Source organism: Neopsephotus bourkii, unplaced genomic scaffold, assembly GCF_033783945.1.
Source record: "Neopsephotus bourkii isolate Nb327-2 ecotype Australia unplaced genomic scaffold, CSIRO-AGI_Nbou_v1 NB_1863, whole genome shotgun sequence".
NCBI lineage: Eukaryota > Metazoa > Chordata > Aves > Psittaciformes > Psittacidae > Neopsephotus > Neopsephotus bourkii.
The window spans coordinates 239386-257091 of NW_026902336.1; the positions used below are offsets into that span (position 1 = coordinate 239386).

Below are 17706 nucleotides of genomic sequence, written 5' to 3' on the forward strand. Positions count from 1 at the left end.
AGGGGCAGACTGCACCCTCTGTGAGCAGTCCCTCAGGGTGGCTCTTGGATTGTTCTTTAGGCTTTGTGCTCTACTATAAACAAAAGATTGGAGCTCAGTGGTGAGAGAGGAATCTTCAGGAACAGTATTCAAGAGCCAGACCTGTGAAGAAGCAAGCTTGTGTTCCTTGATTTTTTACATTATTAATTTGACTTGAAGGTGATGTGCTGAGACTGCGTTTTTGCACTATGCTGTATATTTGTAAAGATTTACAGAAAACACTAATTAAACATGTTTCCTTTTTCTCATTTAGTCCTGCTCTGGCATTTCTCTCACTACTTTCCCCTACCCCTTACTCTTTTCCTCCTTCCCAAGTCTTCACCAACAGATAAAAATCCCTCCAGGAGTTCAGGACAGTCACCTGTGAGATGATGTAGGGCTCACTGATGAGATCTGGTGGGTAAAATGTGGCACAGTAAACACAGCTCAGAGAGCAGCTGAATTCTAGCAATTAAAATGCCTTTCAGGGTGGGTGTTATCTGGTAAAATCAAGATAAGAGTAAAAGAATCAATAGTTCTTTTGCAACTCTTTATTTTCTTGCTTTCAGTGGTAACAGAGTTCAAACTTCACTCTTGCAATTACCTTTTATACAAACACTTTCCTTTTGTAACTGGGACATGATCAGATGGTCCTTCCTGCTTGTTTTGTCTTGGGACATGATTTGGAGAGATCTCCGGGAACTCGCCAACAGAGTTTAAATTGACAAGCGGGTATTTATTGTGGCACCAGGGCACACGAGGGATAGCTCCTCCTAGCGTGTCTCTCCAACTTGCTAAACTAAGCTGTTCATACATAGCCACTAAACATACATGTCCATTATGTATATATATGCATATTCATAAGGCTACTTATGTATTACATCATTCTTCTAGACAGTTTCCCTGTGTGCGTACAAAAATGTGATGGTGGTCTCTGGGGGTCGTTTACTTCTTCCAACAATCTTCATCACTTCTGGCAGTCTCTGAAGCACGCACAGTAGATAATGCTTGCAGCAGCTTAATTGGTTCGGTAACACTGCAAACATAATCACCCTGTCCTTCTACTTATCTGTTAGCTTAGCTGCAGCCCATGCTGGACACCTGCTAGTTTCAGATACTCTTTATCTACATGTCCTGTTTTTGTATCCTGATTTTCTTACATTTACTTTTGTACTAAGGTCATAAGGACCTAAAACTACATCAGCTACAACGGTTTATCTTATACAAGTGTTCTCATAATGTTCTCTAGCTGCGCGCTATTTTTTTTTAGTTCTGTGAAACATGTACCTCAGTTATTTTCCATTGATACTGTTAGAAAGCCATCAAACTTGACCTTACTTAGAACTGATTCTATTTACTTACAAAGGTTTGTATTTAATTTTGTGCCTCCTTGTCTCAGGCAGCAAAGGGGTAACAGGACAGGTATTAATATGCAGCACAAAACCACACAACCCCGAGCTACAAGTTTTCTTTCAGAAAAGGGGAGGTGATTGTTAGATGAAGCTCACCGATGTTGGCAGCATTTGCAGCTTTCCAAGAAGATTCTTGGGGGATGCTTCCAGATAAGCCTGTCCTCCAAGGCCCTTGCTTATCCTCCTGCCCTACCCTGGAGGCCATGGATTTTGTCAGCATGTTTGTACGCACAGAAGGTGGAAAATGGCTGAAGTTTAAAGCAATTGTGTTGTCTTCCCTGAGGGCTTTTTACGACTGTGTTAATTAGGACCTGTTCTCTTGCCACCAGATGGCACCTAACCCCAGCTAGCTGGAAATCTATCTTTTCAACAAGCCCATAGCAGTATTTCTTCTGTAAATGTGCACATCTACAAGACCTGTTCAATTCCGTTTATTAAACACCATTGGACATTTATAGAAATATGAAAAAAGACATCCATCTAAACTTGGGTGTGGCTTAATGATGTGAGGTCACTTAATGCCTAACCTGTTCTTCATGTTGCTGTTAAATCACAAAAACATCAGCGCTTGAAGATGAGGCCAACTCATTATGTTGTGCTTAAACAGTGTGCAATTAACTTTTTTAACCTCCTGTGTGAGGTAAAGGAGCCATGAATGGCTCAGCAGAACTGGTCAAGAGTTGTCCAAGTGATGTTGGACAGGAATCTTTTGTGGTGTTGCAGAGGAAGCACTACTCTCAAGCAGTATCTGCCTCCTCAAATTTTATTCTCCAGCTCAGAAGAACCTGGCTGAGGCACCACTGCTATTATCTTACATTTCACTTTGGCACAAGCCTATGACTGTGGTGTGAGAAGCAAATGGAAGAAGAATTCCTTTGATCGGCTTTTTGCACCAAAGCTGCCTTTCTGCCATGACTACCAAGCTGGTTATTTTTCTGTTATATTTGAAATTCAGATCCTGACACACATCACACAATGAAAAATGATGAAAATGGCAGATATAAGCATATGCTCCATCACAGATCGCCCTAACAGGTAAAACCAGATGTTCATGCATGGACACTAGTTCTGCACCTGGTTTTGAATAAACAATGATGTCTATGAATATTACATCCATAAAAGACCATGTTGAGAAGCAATCTCTATTTGTCATTAAGGTTCATCTGGTATGAAATATGAGATTATACAAGTTAAAATATATGTGGTTACAAGTAAAATCTTTATTTAGTTCAAGTGAGAGAAACATGTTACAGTATGCACTGAGTACGTATGTAATGAAACCTTAAGACATAAACATTCAACCAAGTAATTCCTAGGATGCAAGGGAAAAAATGACATCACAGAAATTAATTTAACTGTAACACAACAGTGCACTCACAAAGGAGTGAATGCTGCCAGCTGCCCTGAATACTTGGGAGTTTTTTGCAAAGTGATTAATCTAAACCACTTTCACTACCGTTGTCGTTCCATGCCTCATGAGAACATCCTTCACTCTCAGCTGGGTACTGTGCTTCTCCATTGCTGCCATTACCTGTTAAAAGCATGAAGGCAAAAGGCAAATGAAACTCACCAGTGGTCTGTAATACTGGAAAAAGAAATGTAAAGCCCAAGTTTTAAAGAAACATTTAAATAAAACTCAGCAATAAATCCTGTGTAGAAAAAGAAAAAAAAATAACATCTTATTTCCTAATTTATTGGGATTCCCACATAAATAAAAGGAAGAGGTGACTGTTAACTAACCATGGGTTGAAAATTTTCTCAACAAGAGAGCTGAACAAATCTTTACTTTTAATATGTATGTGCTAGCCACTGTTTTCTCTGTTATCAATTATGTCCCTGTAAACTTACCATCCTCTTCTGTTGGGCTTGGGTCACCTGGTCGCTTGTAGACTGGTGACAAGAGTAGATTATCCTTGGGCTCAGAGTTAATCTCTTGTATCAAGGGTCTTGAGGGGGTTGTTTGTTGATCTTTGATCTCCTGGTATCTTTTGGAATTAGCAGTCTTTGTAAAGAAGCTTTCAAAAAGGGGTCTTAAGTGCTCCTTTCCATGCTCTTTATGTATCTTACATGCATTTGAAAAGATTGCTGTTGGGACTTCTTCTGAATTCTCAAACATGCTTTTATTGTTTTCCTCTAATGCTGAATCACTGTCATTTGTCATTTCAGAAATTATTTCAATCTTTGGGTGATATTCCTGCTGTAAAGGTGGAAAATCTAATTAAAAAGATATTATTCTAGATGTAAAAGCTAAAAGGTGGGTAAATATCTCTTGGACCCACATAACAGCTGTCAGCTTTGATGTGCCATTCTCCCAGAATGTATGGAAAATGTGCTTCAGCCATAGCTCTGCTCTCCGTGGATGAATCTTGGGTTAACTATTCCTCAGGCATTAGTGATGAATTACTAACCATTCGCAAAAAGAAGACCTATTTCAGCAATTTAGCTGAAATGGGGGGGCTCAGCTCTGTTACTTTACCTCCAAAGAGAGGGAGCTGACTAGTATATTCATCTGACATCATTTAAGAACCACCACTCAGGGTGTGACAGTGCTAGAATATCCTCTGTTCTCTTATCTTCTTTTAATTGGAGGCTTTGTTGCAAAGGTATTTTTCAATGCTGTTATAGTCTGTGACCAAAACAGTAAATAAATTCCATGCCTTATGGAATCATAGAATGGTTTGGGATGGAGGGACCTTACAGCTTATATAGTTCCAACCTCTTGCCATGGGACACTTTCCACTAGACCAGGTTGCTTCAAGCCCTGTCCAACCTGGCCTTGAAACACTGACAGGGATGGGGCAGCCACAGCTTCTCTGGGCAATCTGTGCCAGCATCTTACCACAGTAAAGAACTTCTTCCTAATGTCTAATCTAAGTCTATCCTCTTTCAGTTCAAAACCCTTTCCCCTTGTCCTATCACTACATGCCCTTGTCAAAAGCCCCTCTCCAGGTTTCTTGTAGACCCTTTAGGCACTGGAAGCCGCTCGAGGGTCTCCCCAGAGCCTTATCTTCTCCAGAGTGAACAAGCCCAGCTCTCTCATCCTGTCTCCAAGCAGAGATGCTCCAGCCCTCTGAACAGGTTTGTGGCCTCCTCTAAACTTGCTGAAGCAGGTTAATGTCTCTCCCCACCTCCCACATTGGATTGTACTTATAGTTATCAAGAGCTGCTGCTTCCTCTGTGCATAAATTTGAGCTCCCACCAAGTGCAGTGCTTTGGTTCTGAGGCTCTCCTGCATTTCCATCCTTGTCACATTTGTTTAATCTACTTAAGCAGCCTGTGAGACCATGCAATATTTTCAGCCATTGCCTCTCTCAAGGACTGAGCAAAGTGCTCTTGGCAATATGGGATTGTCATCTTGCTGACAGCTATCATGAGCTGCAGCAACATTTTAGACTACAGTCTAAACTCAGTTTTAGCACAGTATAGCCCCAGGACAAACACATCAGGTTAAATCCACTTTATATAAAAATGATTGATTTGCTTTATGCTGACTGAAGGAAAAGTTCTCATTAGCTAGGAGGGACTTGTAAGAACATGCACTGTATTGGCCTCTGTCTCCAGCAAGGCAAGTATGAGTTAACATCAGCACAAGAATCAATGCTGTGCAGTTCATTTTTGTTGCTCTCTTTTCCTTTTTTTCTCTTCTGTTCTGTTTATAGGCTTTTGCCTAGATTATTTTGAGCCCAGCATACTGCTAATATGGGCATGAACTGCCTTGTATCTGACTAGCATGCAGTGGAGCCGAAAAGTTTCAATTTATCTGTGTTTTCAGTTGAAAAGACTGATTTTATTCAGTTGTAAGCATTTGATTCTATCCACTCAGTACTTTGCAGCATATTAGTATTGTAAAGTATATTTTAAGAGTCATTTTCATAAAACCACTACATACTACTAAGAAGTTAATCTTAGAATTAAGCTAAGAAATTAAACAGCTGCATTTACTTGATCTTAGGTGTTCATTCTTCTATTTTTGTAATACAATAAGATAAAACCTTAAATTAATAAACTATTTACAAGTGGATAGAGATCTTCTGAAACATCCCTTTTAGTTTATAAATGCATGACTGATTGCACCTCCCAGAACCATTTCACAACTGAGATTGTCCCCATTTTGCAAGACAATTTGTAAATGTGTTTAGGGAAGCTCCACCACTGGAGTGAATAAAAATCTTACCTTTTGAAAAAAGCTTTCCTCTTCTGGGGGAAATTCATTTACATCAATGTCTTCTAAATCAGGCAGTTCCTGAAAATAATCATGAGATTGTTGGTCAGTGGGAAAAGCTACTGTAACCAATAAAACCTCTCTCTCATGTGGAATCTTCTTCAAAGCCATGCTTTTCTGGGTAAGAAGCCACAGCCAGCAATACCACACTGTCATTTTCTCCAATGTGACAGTTTCCTCTGTTAAACACTTGTGGGAAAAGGAAAAATCTGTCTCCAGAAATAGAAGATGGGAAGGAAATAACTTTAATGTCAGCCTGAATGCTGTTTTCTACTGTGCTGTGTGATCATGAAGGAGAAAAGGATAAACAGCAAGGCATTAAAAGGATTTTAAAAGCAAGCATGGTTTGCATCTGTTAGCTGATGACTTCACCTCATCTGCAACTCATGTTTATGGACAACGATCTGCCATCTAAACTCTGTTAACCTAAATACATCCAATAACAAAATATTTTACTGTGAATGCTTCATAATTAGGGATACAGAACTGCAAGATTCCTGAGAACTGAGATGTGCAGCAACAGGAGCTTGTTTCTGCTTGACAGAGGGATGTCATGGAATCATAGAATAGTTAGGGTTGGAAAAGACCTTAAGATCATCAAGTTCCAACCCCCCTGCCATGGGCGGGGACACCTCCCACTAAACCATCTCACCCAAAGCTCTGGCCACCCTGGCCTTGAACACTGCCAGGGATGGAGCATTTACAGCTTCCCTGGGCAACAGATTCCAGTACCTCACCACCCTAACAGTAAAGAATTTCTTCCTTATATCCAACCTAATAACCACCACATTACAAATCCTCCTCCACTCTTCTCCCTTATATTACTATCGAGATCATCTACTAACTCCAGGAGATTAGTAAAGACATTGGAGGTACATCAGAGCTTTCCACAAGTGGCATCTTCACAGCCATTCCCTGCCATGTCAGCGCTAAGTCTGCATAGTGTAAGTATTGGAGGTTGTTGCAAGAAGTTCTTTCCATTACTAAACATCAGTTGAAGAACAAAGTAGCATAGAACATGAAATGTGTATTTGTGTGTGATTTTACTTTGTTTCTTTTTCTGTAAAATTACAATAGTCGTACTTTTTATGTGTCAGAAGAAACCCCATGCATGTATGTTGAAGTGTTCCTTTTATACCATGTTATGGTGCCACATAGCACCAAGAAAAAAAAAAAAGAACAATGAATCTATGAGATCTTTACATTTTGGGTACCTACAGTACTGCTATTTCTTTAAAGCTTTTATGTCAGCCCCTGCAAGATCTGCTTACAAAAATAATTTTGTATATACTTCAAATTGCTGCCAATTCTCTCCACTCTCCTTGTTAAACCTGTTATTAAAACCAGTCAAATGGGAGGATACAGCAGTAAGCAGTAAGCCCTCTACTGAAGCATTGGGTAGAGCCCTTTGATAACAGGATGGCTTCTTCTTTTCCCTGGGGAAGATATAAGAGGCTTTTCTAAAACATTCCATGAAGAATTTAGTTAAGGGTGGCAGTATAATGGATCAAAGAGCATATTAAGTGGTCTGGGAAATCCTAAACTCAGAGGTTTGTTATTGCTAGTAATGTCATAATCTGACACGGCCAGTTTAGCAGCAGTGTTATAATTACAACATATTGAATAATTCTTCTTTGAAGTGAGATTGTATTTTTCAGTGGCATCCATGTCCTCTCATGGTTAAATGTGGTTGAATGTTTAAATGTTTGCATCATCAGATAGACATCTTAGATAATAAAAGATCATATTATAAATGTCAATTGCTTATTATATACCTGAATAATACACATTCTGCTTTTCTTAGAAACATACTTAAAAGTTATATTTTGAGAAGTAATTTATAATATCTAATACTGCTAGCTAACATTTACAGTGTGGCTATTTCTTCATTATGCTTTTCTGCGACAGTTCACATTTTCAACCTTACATTTCATTTGAGTTTTGCCTAAGAGAAGGCATGTATCTACTAGATCCCTTTTGTTGTGCGTTCTGTTTTTTAAATGAGAACCCTCATGAACTTCTCCAGAAAAATCAGAGATAGAAGGTCAGCTGCAGGTGACCAAAGGACAAAATCAACTTTGGAAGTGGTGGTACATTTTTTACACGTTACATGGGACAGGGTGAGTAGGGGTACTACAACTTTCATTTGTTGTTTTGTTTTTATTTATTTTCCCTCTACTTTTCTTACCAGTGGATCTTTCTTAGAAATCTGGCCATATAATTTTATTAGCCAGGATGTTACAAGAATTAATTTGGGAGCAGGCAATAATGAAATATGAACTTCTCAAAATCTGAATCCAATACATACATCAAGACAAAGTTTCTCCAGTGTATCCAGTTTGGTTTGTTGAGTTTCAGCATACTGATCCAGTTCAGGAAGTATGGCCTTTCCAGTAGCTGCCTTCTGTCTTGGTAAATCTAAAGAATAAACAATACTCAGTTGAAGAGAACTGACTGAATAAAAGACTGTCTGTATTGCAACAGCAAGCACAGAAAAATCAGATTGCTGGGGACCTGACTACCACTGCAGGATTCACAGCTGAATCCTGCACTGTCTTACATCATCCACCCGGTCTCCCTTATATTGTATAAATTAATGTTGGCATTTTGCAGTAATGTATTCCACATATCTGAAAAAGGGTGCTTCCATGTGTGAAGGCACAAAACCACCTCTAGAGTGATGTCCAGTTTCTGTGGCATGTTTATTCCTGCTTTATGTAGGAGAAATTGCAGGCTGAGCCCTGGGAAATTTCTGTTGTTGTAGTTAAAGAATATTTTATCCAATACTACTTAATTGTCACCTAATTACTGTGGAAATCTAGGGGGATGTTCCTATCTATCAGTCAGTTGGTTTGAATCACAGCAAAGGCAGTGTTAAGAGTTCGGCTCATCATCTCTGCATCCTCAGTTTGGTTTGATTCTTCACCATGTACATTACTACCTGTCTCCTTGTTGAAGTTTGGGCATTTGTTACAGTTTGATTCCTGTGCATCCTCTTGAATTCTAGCAGATGTAAAATCTGTGTTATCTCTTCCATTTCGTAGAAGTGTTATCACTTCATCACGACCATCAAAACTTTCATTTCTAAATTTGTCAGTCTTCTCTTGAGTTTCTTCCTCTTCTGATATATTTGAAGTCTCCAGTGTATTAGAATTTCCATCTTTGTCATCTGAGTTTTCAGGTGCCCCTAAAAAAGAAACAAGTTCATTAAAAATGGTGAGTTAATCTGCCATTACTCATTCTAAATATCCAGACTTTACTAGATAGTCTCAATGGTCTGGCCTAAAATATGCATCAAAAGTTCCTACTTGGTTTGAGCAGTTATTCATGGATCAGCAGTCTTCCTAGAGAAAACACTACAGTAAAGAATTGTCTCTTATCTGTAGCTGACTTTGAAAGGCTCACAAGTGACTATACATGCTTGAGTAATAAGATGGATGGATCAGTGACAGATGTTGAAGTTATCCTCTCCTTTATGCAACCTGCCTGCTTGCAGAAGTTTCACTTGTTGGTCAACTATGTTTGACTTCAGAGCCTGTGAAACCCAAAAAATGTATCAGATGATAAACACTTCTCTGTGCTGCAGTATTGCCTTCTTGTTTGGCTTCAGTCCTCTTTATTCTGAAACATGTGCACTTCTCTATAAAGGTTAGGTTGGAACCTGACCTATTACTGGTTGTAAAATGTTTTCCTCAAATAAAGTGACAGCAGAATTCGTGGCATAAAAAATGACAGTGAGCAAGTGAAGCAAATTATTAATGACCTTCCTCTTCCTATGCTTTTATTAGCACTGCTGTAGGCTCTAGGCTGAAGCTCTCACTCCTTGCGAAGGCAGGACTGGAGAGCTGTCTGGATGGGGACTGATGAGGCAGTTGCCACCAGGTATTATTGGAGCTCACAGCCTTGTTGAAGACAGCACTGTTCTGCATCCTGCAGAAAGATTGCTCTTGGTGTATAACTGCCCATGAATGCCTGCTGGAACCATTATGGCACATGGTTGCTTCAGTGAAGAGCAGAAGAGCTTGAAACACTGGGACATGAAGTGATTTGTTGATTTTCTGTTTCATTGGCAGTGAAAAAGGTGATGATTGCTTAATGATTGTTGTGGTTAATCTAAGATGCACCAAGATAAATAAAGTATTTCATATTGGAAAAGAAGATTCATATATTTAAAAAAATCGCATCAGCCTGCTTCTGAACTTCTAGGAACTGTTCAGTTCCTATATTTGAATTATTTTAAACATTCAAATTGAAGCAGACACAAACATGTTCCAAAATAGTAACCACAAACCTTCTAGGATGTCTGTTATGTCTCCATTTCCAGATTTAGCACTTGCCTCTTTTTCTTCCATACACTTTCTTCTTTTCTTTTCGTCTGCTTTCCACCTGATTGCCGCTAAATCATCAACGCTATCTTGAATTTTTTTTCTCTCTCTGGTTTCCCATTTTTCCCTTTCTGCTTTCTCAGCTTCCAGACCTCCAACAGCCCAGGCTTCTGCACAGGCTCTAATGAAAACACAAAAGCTTAACTACAATATAGCTATAAAAGCCCATCTTTATAAATGAGACATTTATCTTATCTTGTATGTGGAACTGCAACAAAGGTACCAAAGATATCCAAATGCTGGTGACTGCACCATCAGAGATCTGCCAGGAGTGCTGAACTCTGCTTTTCCAAATACCTGTTCCATTTCTGCAGAAATCAGGATCTGCCTTTGATCTACAGACTTGGTGTAAAACAATTCTGTTCAAAAATTAATTATCTTGCGAAAAAATGTTTGTTTGTTTGTTTATTTTCTAGGTATGTTAGATGTAGAACTCTGTAATACAATACCCTTCCACCCTTCATAAACTATACTGGTCAGACTACCTTTACTTCCCTGACAATATTGGCAAAACCTGGAGAAGTGATCATCAGCATTTGAACTTTACTGCTGTGTGAAGAAGATGGCTCTGTTTCTTACCTATCTTTTGGGAAAACTGGTCTGTCATCCAGATACGTTAGTTTTTTTAGTCGAACAGTAAGTGTTTTTCTATAATTAGCAATGTTCTTTATCACTTGGTTTCCCATCAAATTCAGCACATGCTGGAGAAACAAGCGAAACCATTTTTAAGGTTGAGTTGCAAAAAACCTCACTCTAGATCTGCACTTCACCTATAATTTTAAAAATAAGAAGTGAATAAAACATCTTGGGTGTTAGAGGTAACCTACAAAACCCCAAGTAATATTCAATAACATTTCTTTTAGACCAGTACCTATTGTGAACTGGCCTACCCAATGAAACCTTTTAATGGGATTCAGGTATATACACGATACAAACTTTCAGCTAAATTTGGCTTACCAAATTAGGCACATTCTCCAAAACAGTTATAATAGCTGGATCACTTAGATTGTTGTGGGAAAGATCAAGAACAGAAATACTTGGGCATTCTTGCAAGTGCTGTATGTCTTCCACTGTTTCTAATTTGTTGTGAGCAATTTGCAGAGTCTGCAGGACCTTCAGACAAGCTGTCAGAGAAGAACAGAACAGTGAAAAGAAAGGTGAGAGCCATTACTTCAAGGAAGGTTTTCTGGAGCAAATAGAAAACTGCATTGTCAAAATCATAGAATCACAGAATGGTTTGAGTTGGAAAGGACCTTAAAGCTCACCTAGTTTCAATCACCTGCTACAGACAGGGACATCTTTCACTAGGCCAGGTTTGCTCAAAGACACATCAAAATAATTGTTTATATTTAATTGGGAGGGTTTTTTTCTAAATTCATTATTCTGCTATATGCACTTTCTGGCTATGCCTTCAAAGCTGCTTTCTTCACCCCCCAAAAACAGATATTTGGTTTTAGGGGAGTGGTTGTTTTTAATTTACGTTTCAAAATAGTTAGTTACGCAACAGCAAGAGCTTCTGTTTCAAATTACTCCCAGTGTACACAAATGATAATGTAGAGGAATTATTTTTTATTTTATACTGAAGATGGAATACACCCTTTAACATGATAAAATATGTAAAATATTTGGTAATTGCGTCTGCAGCTGTCAAAGCACACCTTAACCATAAAGCAAGTAATGAAAACTGGATTGCTAGCCTGTCTGCAACACCTAAGTACTGAGATAGTATTAACAAGTGAGAAAAAACTACTTAATTATCCTAAGTATCCATGCGTAAGTAACTATTACATCCTTTTTGTTTTGTCATCTATTTAAATTGCAACATACATAAGTTTGACTCTTCAATAGAAGCCTTGCGGACTTCGGTATTGCACAAAATTTTAACAGAAACAAAAAAAAACCTTGAAACTAGTGCCACTAATAATAGCTTAGCTTAGTCAAAGCTTAGAAATATGGGCTCATTATAGGTTAAAACACGTTGTTTCAACAGTTCTTACAGAGATTCTCAATGGTCTTGATGTAGTTGTTACTGATATTGAGGGAATCCAGCTTTTGTAAGGGTTCAAGGTTTTCAATTTTCTTAATTAGATTGAGTTGCAGGTAGAGGCAACGTAACTCTGTCTGAGCCTCCAAGTTCTCAATTTTTGTTATGCCATTGCATTCCAGCCATAAACACTTCAACCCAGTATACTCCTCAAGATTCTCCAGGCGGTCAAATCCTGCAGGAAAAGATGTTTCAAAATTAAATGGCATTGGCCGAAACCAAGTCTTTGGAAGAGTAAATTTCATTAAAAGAATGCTGCTGAAACAGTCTGCAAGAACACTTGTACTCAAGCTGCTGCCAGTATTTCCACTGAATTAATTGATACAGTACATGGCCCATAAAAGGCAAAAACATATGTACATATTGTGGTCTATATCTCATGCAGCCCTTTACGTGCTCAACTAATTCTGAGAAAATAGCAAAACCAGGGCCAAATGTAGAAGGTAGATTTATTATGTCCTATTTATTTAAAACAATTACGCTAACCTGAACCAGCTAACCCCTCATGCAAAAACCTACTGCAAGATGACAAGAGGATGGTCCATGTTCATCCTAGCACTTCTTTCTCTTTCAGTTGTATCTGAGAACGTGTAGCAAGTCTTTACTGTAACTTTTTTCCTCACTGTTTTTTATTTGGTGGTAATAAAGTCCCCAAAGCTGGAAAACAGTTTCTTTGTATAAACACATTTAAGAAGAAATATATGTATTTTCCTCTAAATGCAATCCAGACCAGTATTTTAAGATATTTCTCAGAGGTTACTGGGTTTTCTGGGAAAAAAAGAGTGTTCGTTGACTCCTACTGATCTTTTGATGACTCTACAAAGTGAAGTAGGACAATTAGATCTATAATGAGTTAACTTTTCCACCTCCATCCTGACTCACTTTGTTTCACAATTTCATTATTACATAAAATTAAACTATGTTTCTAATTTAAAAGAACTATTAGATACCTTACTTTAATAAGCCATAAAATAGATACTCTGCTAAAATGCTATGTAAGTCTAACTGGTCATGTTCACATCTTACCTTTATAATGCAAGTAAAGAGTGTCATTCAAGTATGGGGTCATGTAGAATTTCTGCTGTTTACAGATGTCTTGCAGAACCTTTTTTGTCATTCTAAAATAACAGAAGGAGCAGCAAAACAAAACAACAACAACAACAAAAATATATTTCAGTGCATATTCTGTAATCTCTGGGTTTTTACCAGATATCAGTGCAATACAACTAATCATTCTTTTGTGCATGAAAAATAGCTTCGGCTTTCAAGGCTATAGTCTAAATAAAAAAAGCAGTAGTCTTCTTTAGAGTGTCTTTCCATTTCTACCTGTCGGAAGTGAGTTACCATGCTCTTCCACTAAAAACCAGAGTGTATGTAGGGAATGGGTAAGGAATGAGAAAGTCCATCTTCTTGGAAAAGGTCAGCATGATTCTATGTTGTATTCTGGTTCTTTCCCCTCCAATTCTTTCCCCCATTCCTTGCTGCTTCGGTGCAGGACCTTTGCTGGCAATATGCAACGTTTTTATGAGATTAGAAAAATCAATAGATATCAACCTAACATTTTAATGAAATGCTGACTCTGAAATAGAACTCAAGGCAGTTTTAATATACGACTGTGATGGCTAGGAATGCTGCAGTAAGAAAAACAATCATACCTGTTCAACTGTAATTGCTTAGTATTCAGCTCCATTCCTTTTGGGATTCATATAAGTGAGAAGGATGCTGTGGACTTCAGCTCTACAGTACAGGTGCAGAGGACTTGGTAAGAGAAACTGGGCAGAAAGCTACAGTGTGAAACAGTGGAGGTTGCAAGGGCAAAGCACTTGGGCTAGCAGGCAACAGCAGCCAGACAAGGCCGAAGCTGCAAATGGCAGTCCGCAGGACAGCAAAACCCCAAAGGGTAAGTAAGTACATGGGTGGCCTTAAAACTTTTAAAACAGGAATGGATGGCAGTGAAGAGTAGCAGAAGGGATGAGTTATGCCATTATCTCGGGACCCTGTGCTAGACAGCACGGGATCAACAGTTTCATAGAGCTGGTGGTCCCCTAGCATGGACTTCGCAAAGAGTGACAGGACACTGTTTTGGGAGGCAAGCTGTTCAGGGCTATATAAAATTTAGTAACATTATAGACAAGCAACTTGGGATCCATACTGAAAACACCTAGCAAAAACAGTCCAAAGCAGAAAATACCTGTATCTTCTTGCTTAGAAAGATTAGGTTCTATAAAACAAAATTCCTGAATAAAACTTCTATTTGATATCCCTCACTTCAAGAAATATTGTATGAGTACAATGTTAAATAGTCCAAAATTATTTTCTACTCCTGAATTCTTTATTAACAAAATGCACTTTGCATGTGTGGCCATAAGCATTTGTAGGCCTAAGGTCTGTCACAGTAAGATCTTCTTGGCATGAAGATATTTTCAAAATAACAAAAAAATCTTGAGTAAATGCAGTGAATTTAAACCTTTTGTAACAATTTTGCTTTTAGATATATTTACTTACTAAATTAAAAATCTCAGTATTGCTTAAGAACAAACCTGTAATACAGTCAGCTAGTCAACTGAGCTCCTGGAGCAATGTAAAATATGAATGTCAGCCTGTAACAGCCCTGTAAGCCAAACATGCCTGACATAAATCTCTGAAGGAATGAAAGATTTATAAACCTTGAGCACAATCTTTAAATATATAATGTTTACTTGTATTGTCAGCGTAGGTAGATTGTTGCATGCTAGCTACTTGCAGTATATCCCACTATTTTTCGTTGTGCTATTTGAGGTAGGATTTAATCAAATGATTAGCATTCTCATGGAATTTATAGGATCACAAAAGGTGTTTCTTCAAAACTCTATCTCATGTGCAGTCACTGCTCTCTGCTGCCATTCTTCATAAGAACTTAATTCTGAATTGTGTTAGGCTATCAGCCCAGGTTAACCAAGTTTTCTCTGTAAGTCCAGTCCATTCCACCTTCTGATAACTCAGTGAGTCTTTCCCTTGGCTTTAAAAGACTGTTAACTGTCTCTAATAGAACAGCTGCCCTAAAGTTAGCATCAATATAAACTTGGGAGTTTCACAAGCAAGTAAGCAGATACAAGAACTGAGTAAATCTTCACTGTTCCTTATATATCACTCCACAACTAGCCCATGTGACAGGACTTTCGACAATGTAACTAAATAGTACCAAATGTTGGGTTTAATTTTCATAGTTGCTTGCAATATGCTTCATCAGAGGTAACAGGAGAATAATCCCATTTCACAAGTATTAATAAAGAGCCATTGCAGCACATCCTGGTTTAGAGTGAACCACAGTTAGAGCGAAAGCTTACAAAGGAGATATGTATCTTATTGTCAACCATTTGAGGTACTTCTGGATTTCTTCTACTAAAAATTATCTTGAAAACTGTAATATCTACATTGTGATGAATTAACACAATGCATTATCTGATTCAAAGCTGAGAAATAGTCAATTCTACTGAAAAATTACTCCCAAAAGAGTTTGTGAAGTTTTCTCTTGAACTATTGAACAGACTACATAGTCTACTTAGAATGTAGTTTTGGTACTATGGCCATAAAAAAAACCACAAACCAACAACAAAAAAAAACAAAACAAAATAAAACCAAGAGCTGTACAAATGCTGGAAACAGCACTGATTCCTGATTTATCAACTAGTCTCATCTTTAAAATTGTTCCCCTGAATTAACATTAACATACAGAACAGCAAAACTCCCACTGACTCCAGTGATGCCAGGATGAAAATTAAAAACTTCCGCAACAAATGTATTACCTTAGACAGCCCCTCTTTTCTTCTGTCCTTTGATGGAATAAGCTGGCGACAGCTTTGTGATCACCATCTGATTTTTGCTCATTCTGTTGATCTGCTCTGGACACCCAGTTTATGGCTTTGTCTTGAGTTTTAACAACTTTGTGAGCAAGAAAACAAGTTGCAGTTTAACAGCGTGAGTGGGGAAAAATTTATCATGTTGCTAATTATTTTAAAGAAATATTGAAGAGTAATTTAATATGAACTTCAAGAAAATAAGTGTTATAACCAAGATTTTTGCTGACATGTTTAATGAACGGAAGCTTATTTAGATGGCAAAGTAGTAAAATAAGTAGTGCCAACATAAACTGTTAAAATCTCCATTTTATATTTTATTAGATCTGGAAGTCACTAGTCATACGATTATTATAACGTACAGTGAAGTAAAGTACTGGCACCTGTGTTCTTATGGTTTTAGACATCTATTATATACATTTAATTAGCAATAATTTGAGCTTAACAAGACTGCTAACTTTCCACGTGAAGAGACCACAGTAATGGTGTATCTGAGCCATTACAAGCACTGTTATTCTAGCTCTTCCAGAAATTCACCCTTTTGTACTCTGTGGAGGTTGTCTCCAGTGCTATACTCATTCGAGCTGTCTTTAGATTGCCATTGATTAATTGCATTTTCAGTACTCTTCAGAATCTTGCTCTTCACCTTCTAGTTGCACTTGTAGTCCATACACTTAAAAAGAGACAGCGCAAACAAGATGATTGTGCCAGCTCACTTAAATATGATTGTAATTAAAACATTTAGAAGTCAGACTGGTTGTATAATTGCAACACAGGGAAAGGTATCCCTCCAGCAAGAGGAAAGTAAAGCAACAGAACATGAAAAAAAAAAAAAAAAAAAGGCACAAGAAGATAGCAATTGAATAAGCCTCAGTTATGGCAAGATTTTCAGTGGCTATACTGAGGGAAAGAATAAACTCATATTGCATCCAGGTGAGTAATGACAAACTTGATGTCTAGGCTTTATGTTCACTAACGTTACCTAAATTAGCCCTAGCAATCCAGCTGAACAGGCTCACCTGTGCTGACAGAACTGCCTTCATTTTCTGTGTGGGTAGCTTCATTGTTGGTGTCATTCAGAGAGTCCCCTGACAAATATTGTGCAGTAACCTCCCCTCCATGGCCTTTGTCTGAGTCTCCAAATTGTGACTGCATTTTAAGATATGTGATTTAGATCAGCCAAGTCACTGTTTGATTTACTATCCAACTTTTCCAGTCAAACCTCTATAGGTTTTAGAAGGAGAACCTGTTACAGATAAAAAGAGCATTATGAATAAATTATGAAGCCTGCATGGAACGGATAACCTAGGTCTAGTCATTGTGAAGATACCAAAATGCAGGGAGCGTTTATGCTCAGAGCAGGGAGGAAGACGGCTGAGAAGCCTTCCAAAGTAGAGTAAGTCAAATCTTCCCTTTCAAGGCCATAGAGCTGAGGATGCAGTGATGGTGCTCAGCCTGCTCTTGGGAGATGCCTGCTTCCTGCCCCACAACCCGGGCAGGCTCCTGCTGCATTTTCATTTCCTCACGGGGACGGCAGATGCAGTAACATTTCCCCTCAGCGCTTTTTGCTGCTATAGCCCTCTAGAGCTCTCTAGACAAGAGTTCAGCCCTAAAGCGCAATGCCATATTGCCCATTAAACCTCCAGCTCCCTTTACCCGACCCCAGACCCGGGAAAGCCTGGGCCCAGCGCTCGGGCTCGGACCCGGACCCGGACCCGGACCCGGACCCGGACCCGGAGCACCACTCGCCGCGGTATCTCCCAGACAGTAGGAGATGTAAACGGGGACG

At 38.6% G+C, this 17706-nt stretch overlaps 1 protein-coding gene across 1 annotated transcript; it reads right to left on the reverse strand.

The window, feature by feature from the left end:
* Positions 1 to 2628: 2628 nt before the first annotated feature.
* On the reverse strand, positions 2629 to 17400 carry DNAAF1 (dynein axonemal assembly factor 1). Its single transcript, XM_061344056.1, is given in 14 exon segments — positions 2629 to 2961; positions 3279 to 3627; positions 5605 to 5673; positions 7961 to 8070; positions 8591 to 8839; positions 9944 to 10158; positions 10617 to 10738; positions 10995 to 11161; positions 12035 to 12256; positions 13108 to 13199; positions 15867 to 16002; positions 16455 to 16540; positions 16542 to 16590; positions 16937 to 17400. Coding segments are annotated over 14 exon segments (2100 nt in total). The 5' UTR covers positions 17073 to 17400; the 3' UTR covers positions 2629 to 2863.
* Between the last annotated feature and the right edge of the window lie 306 nt (positions 17401 to 17706).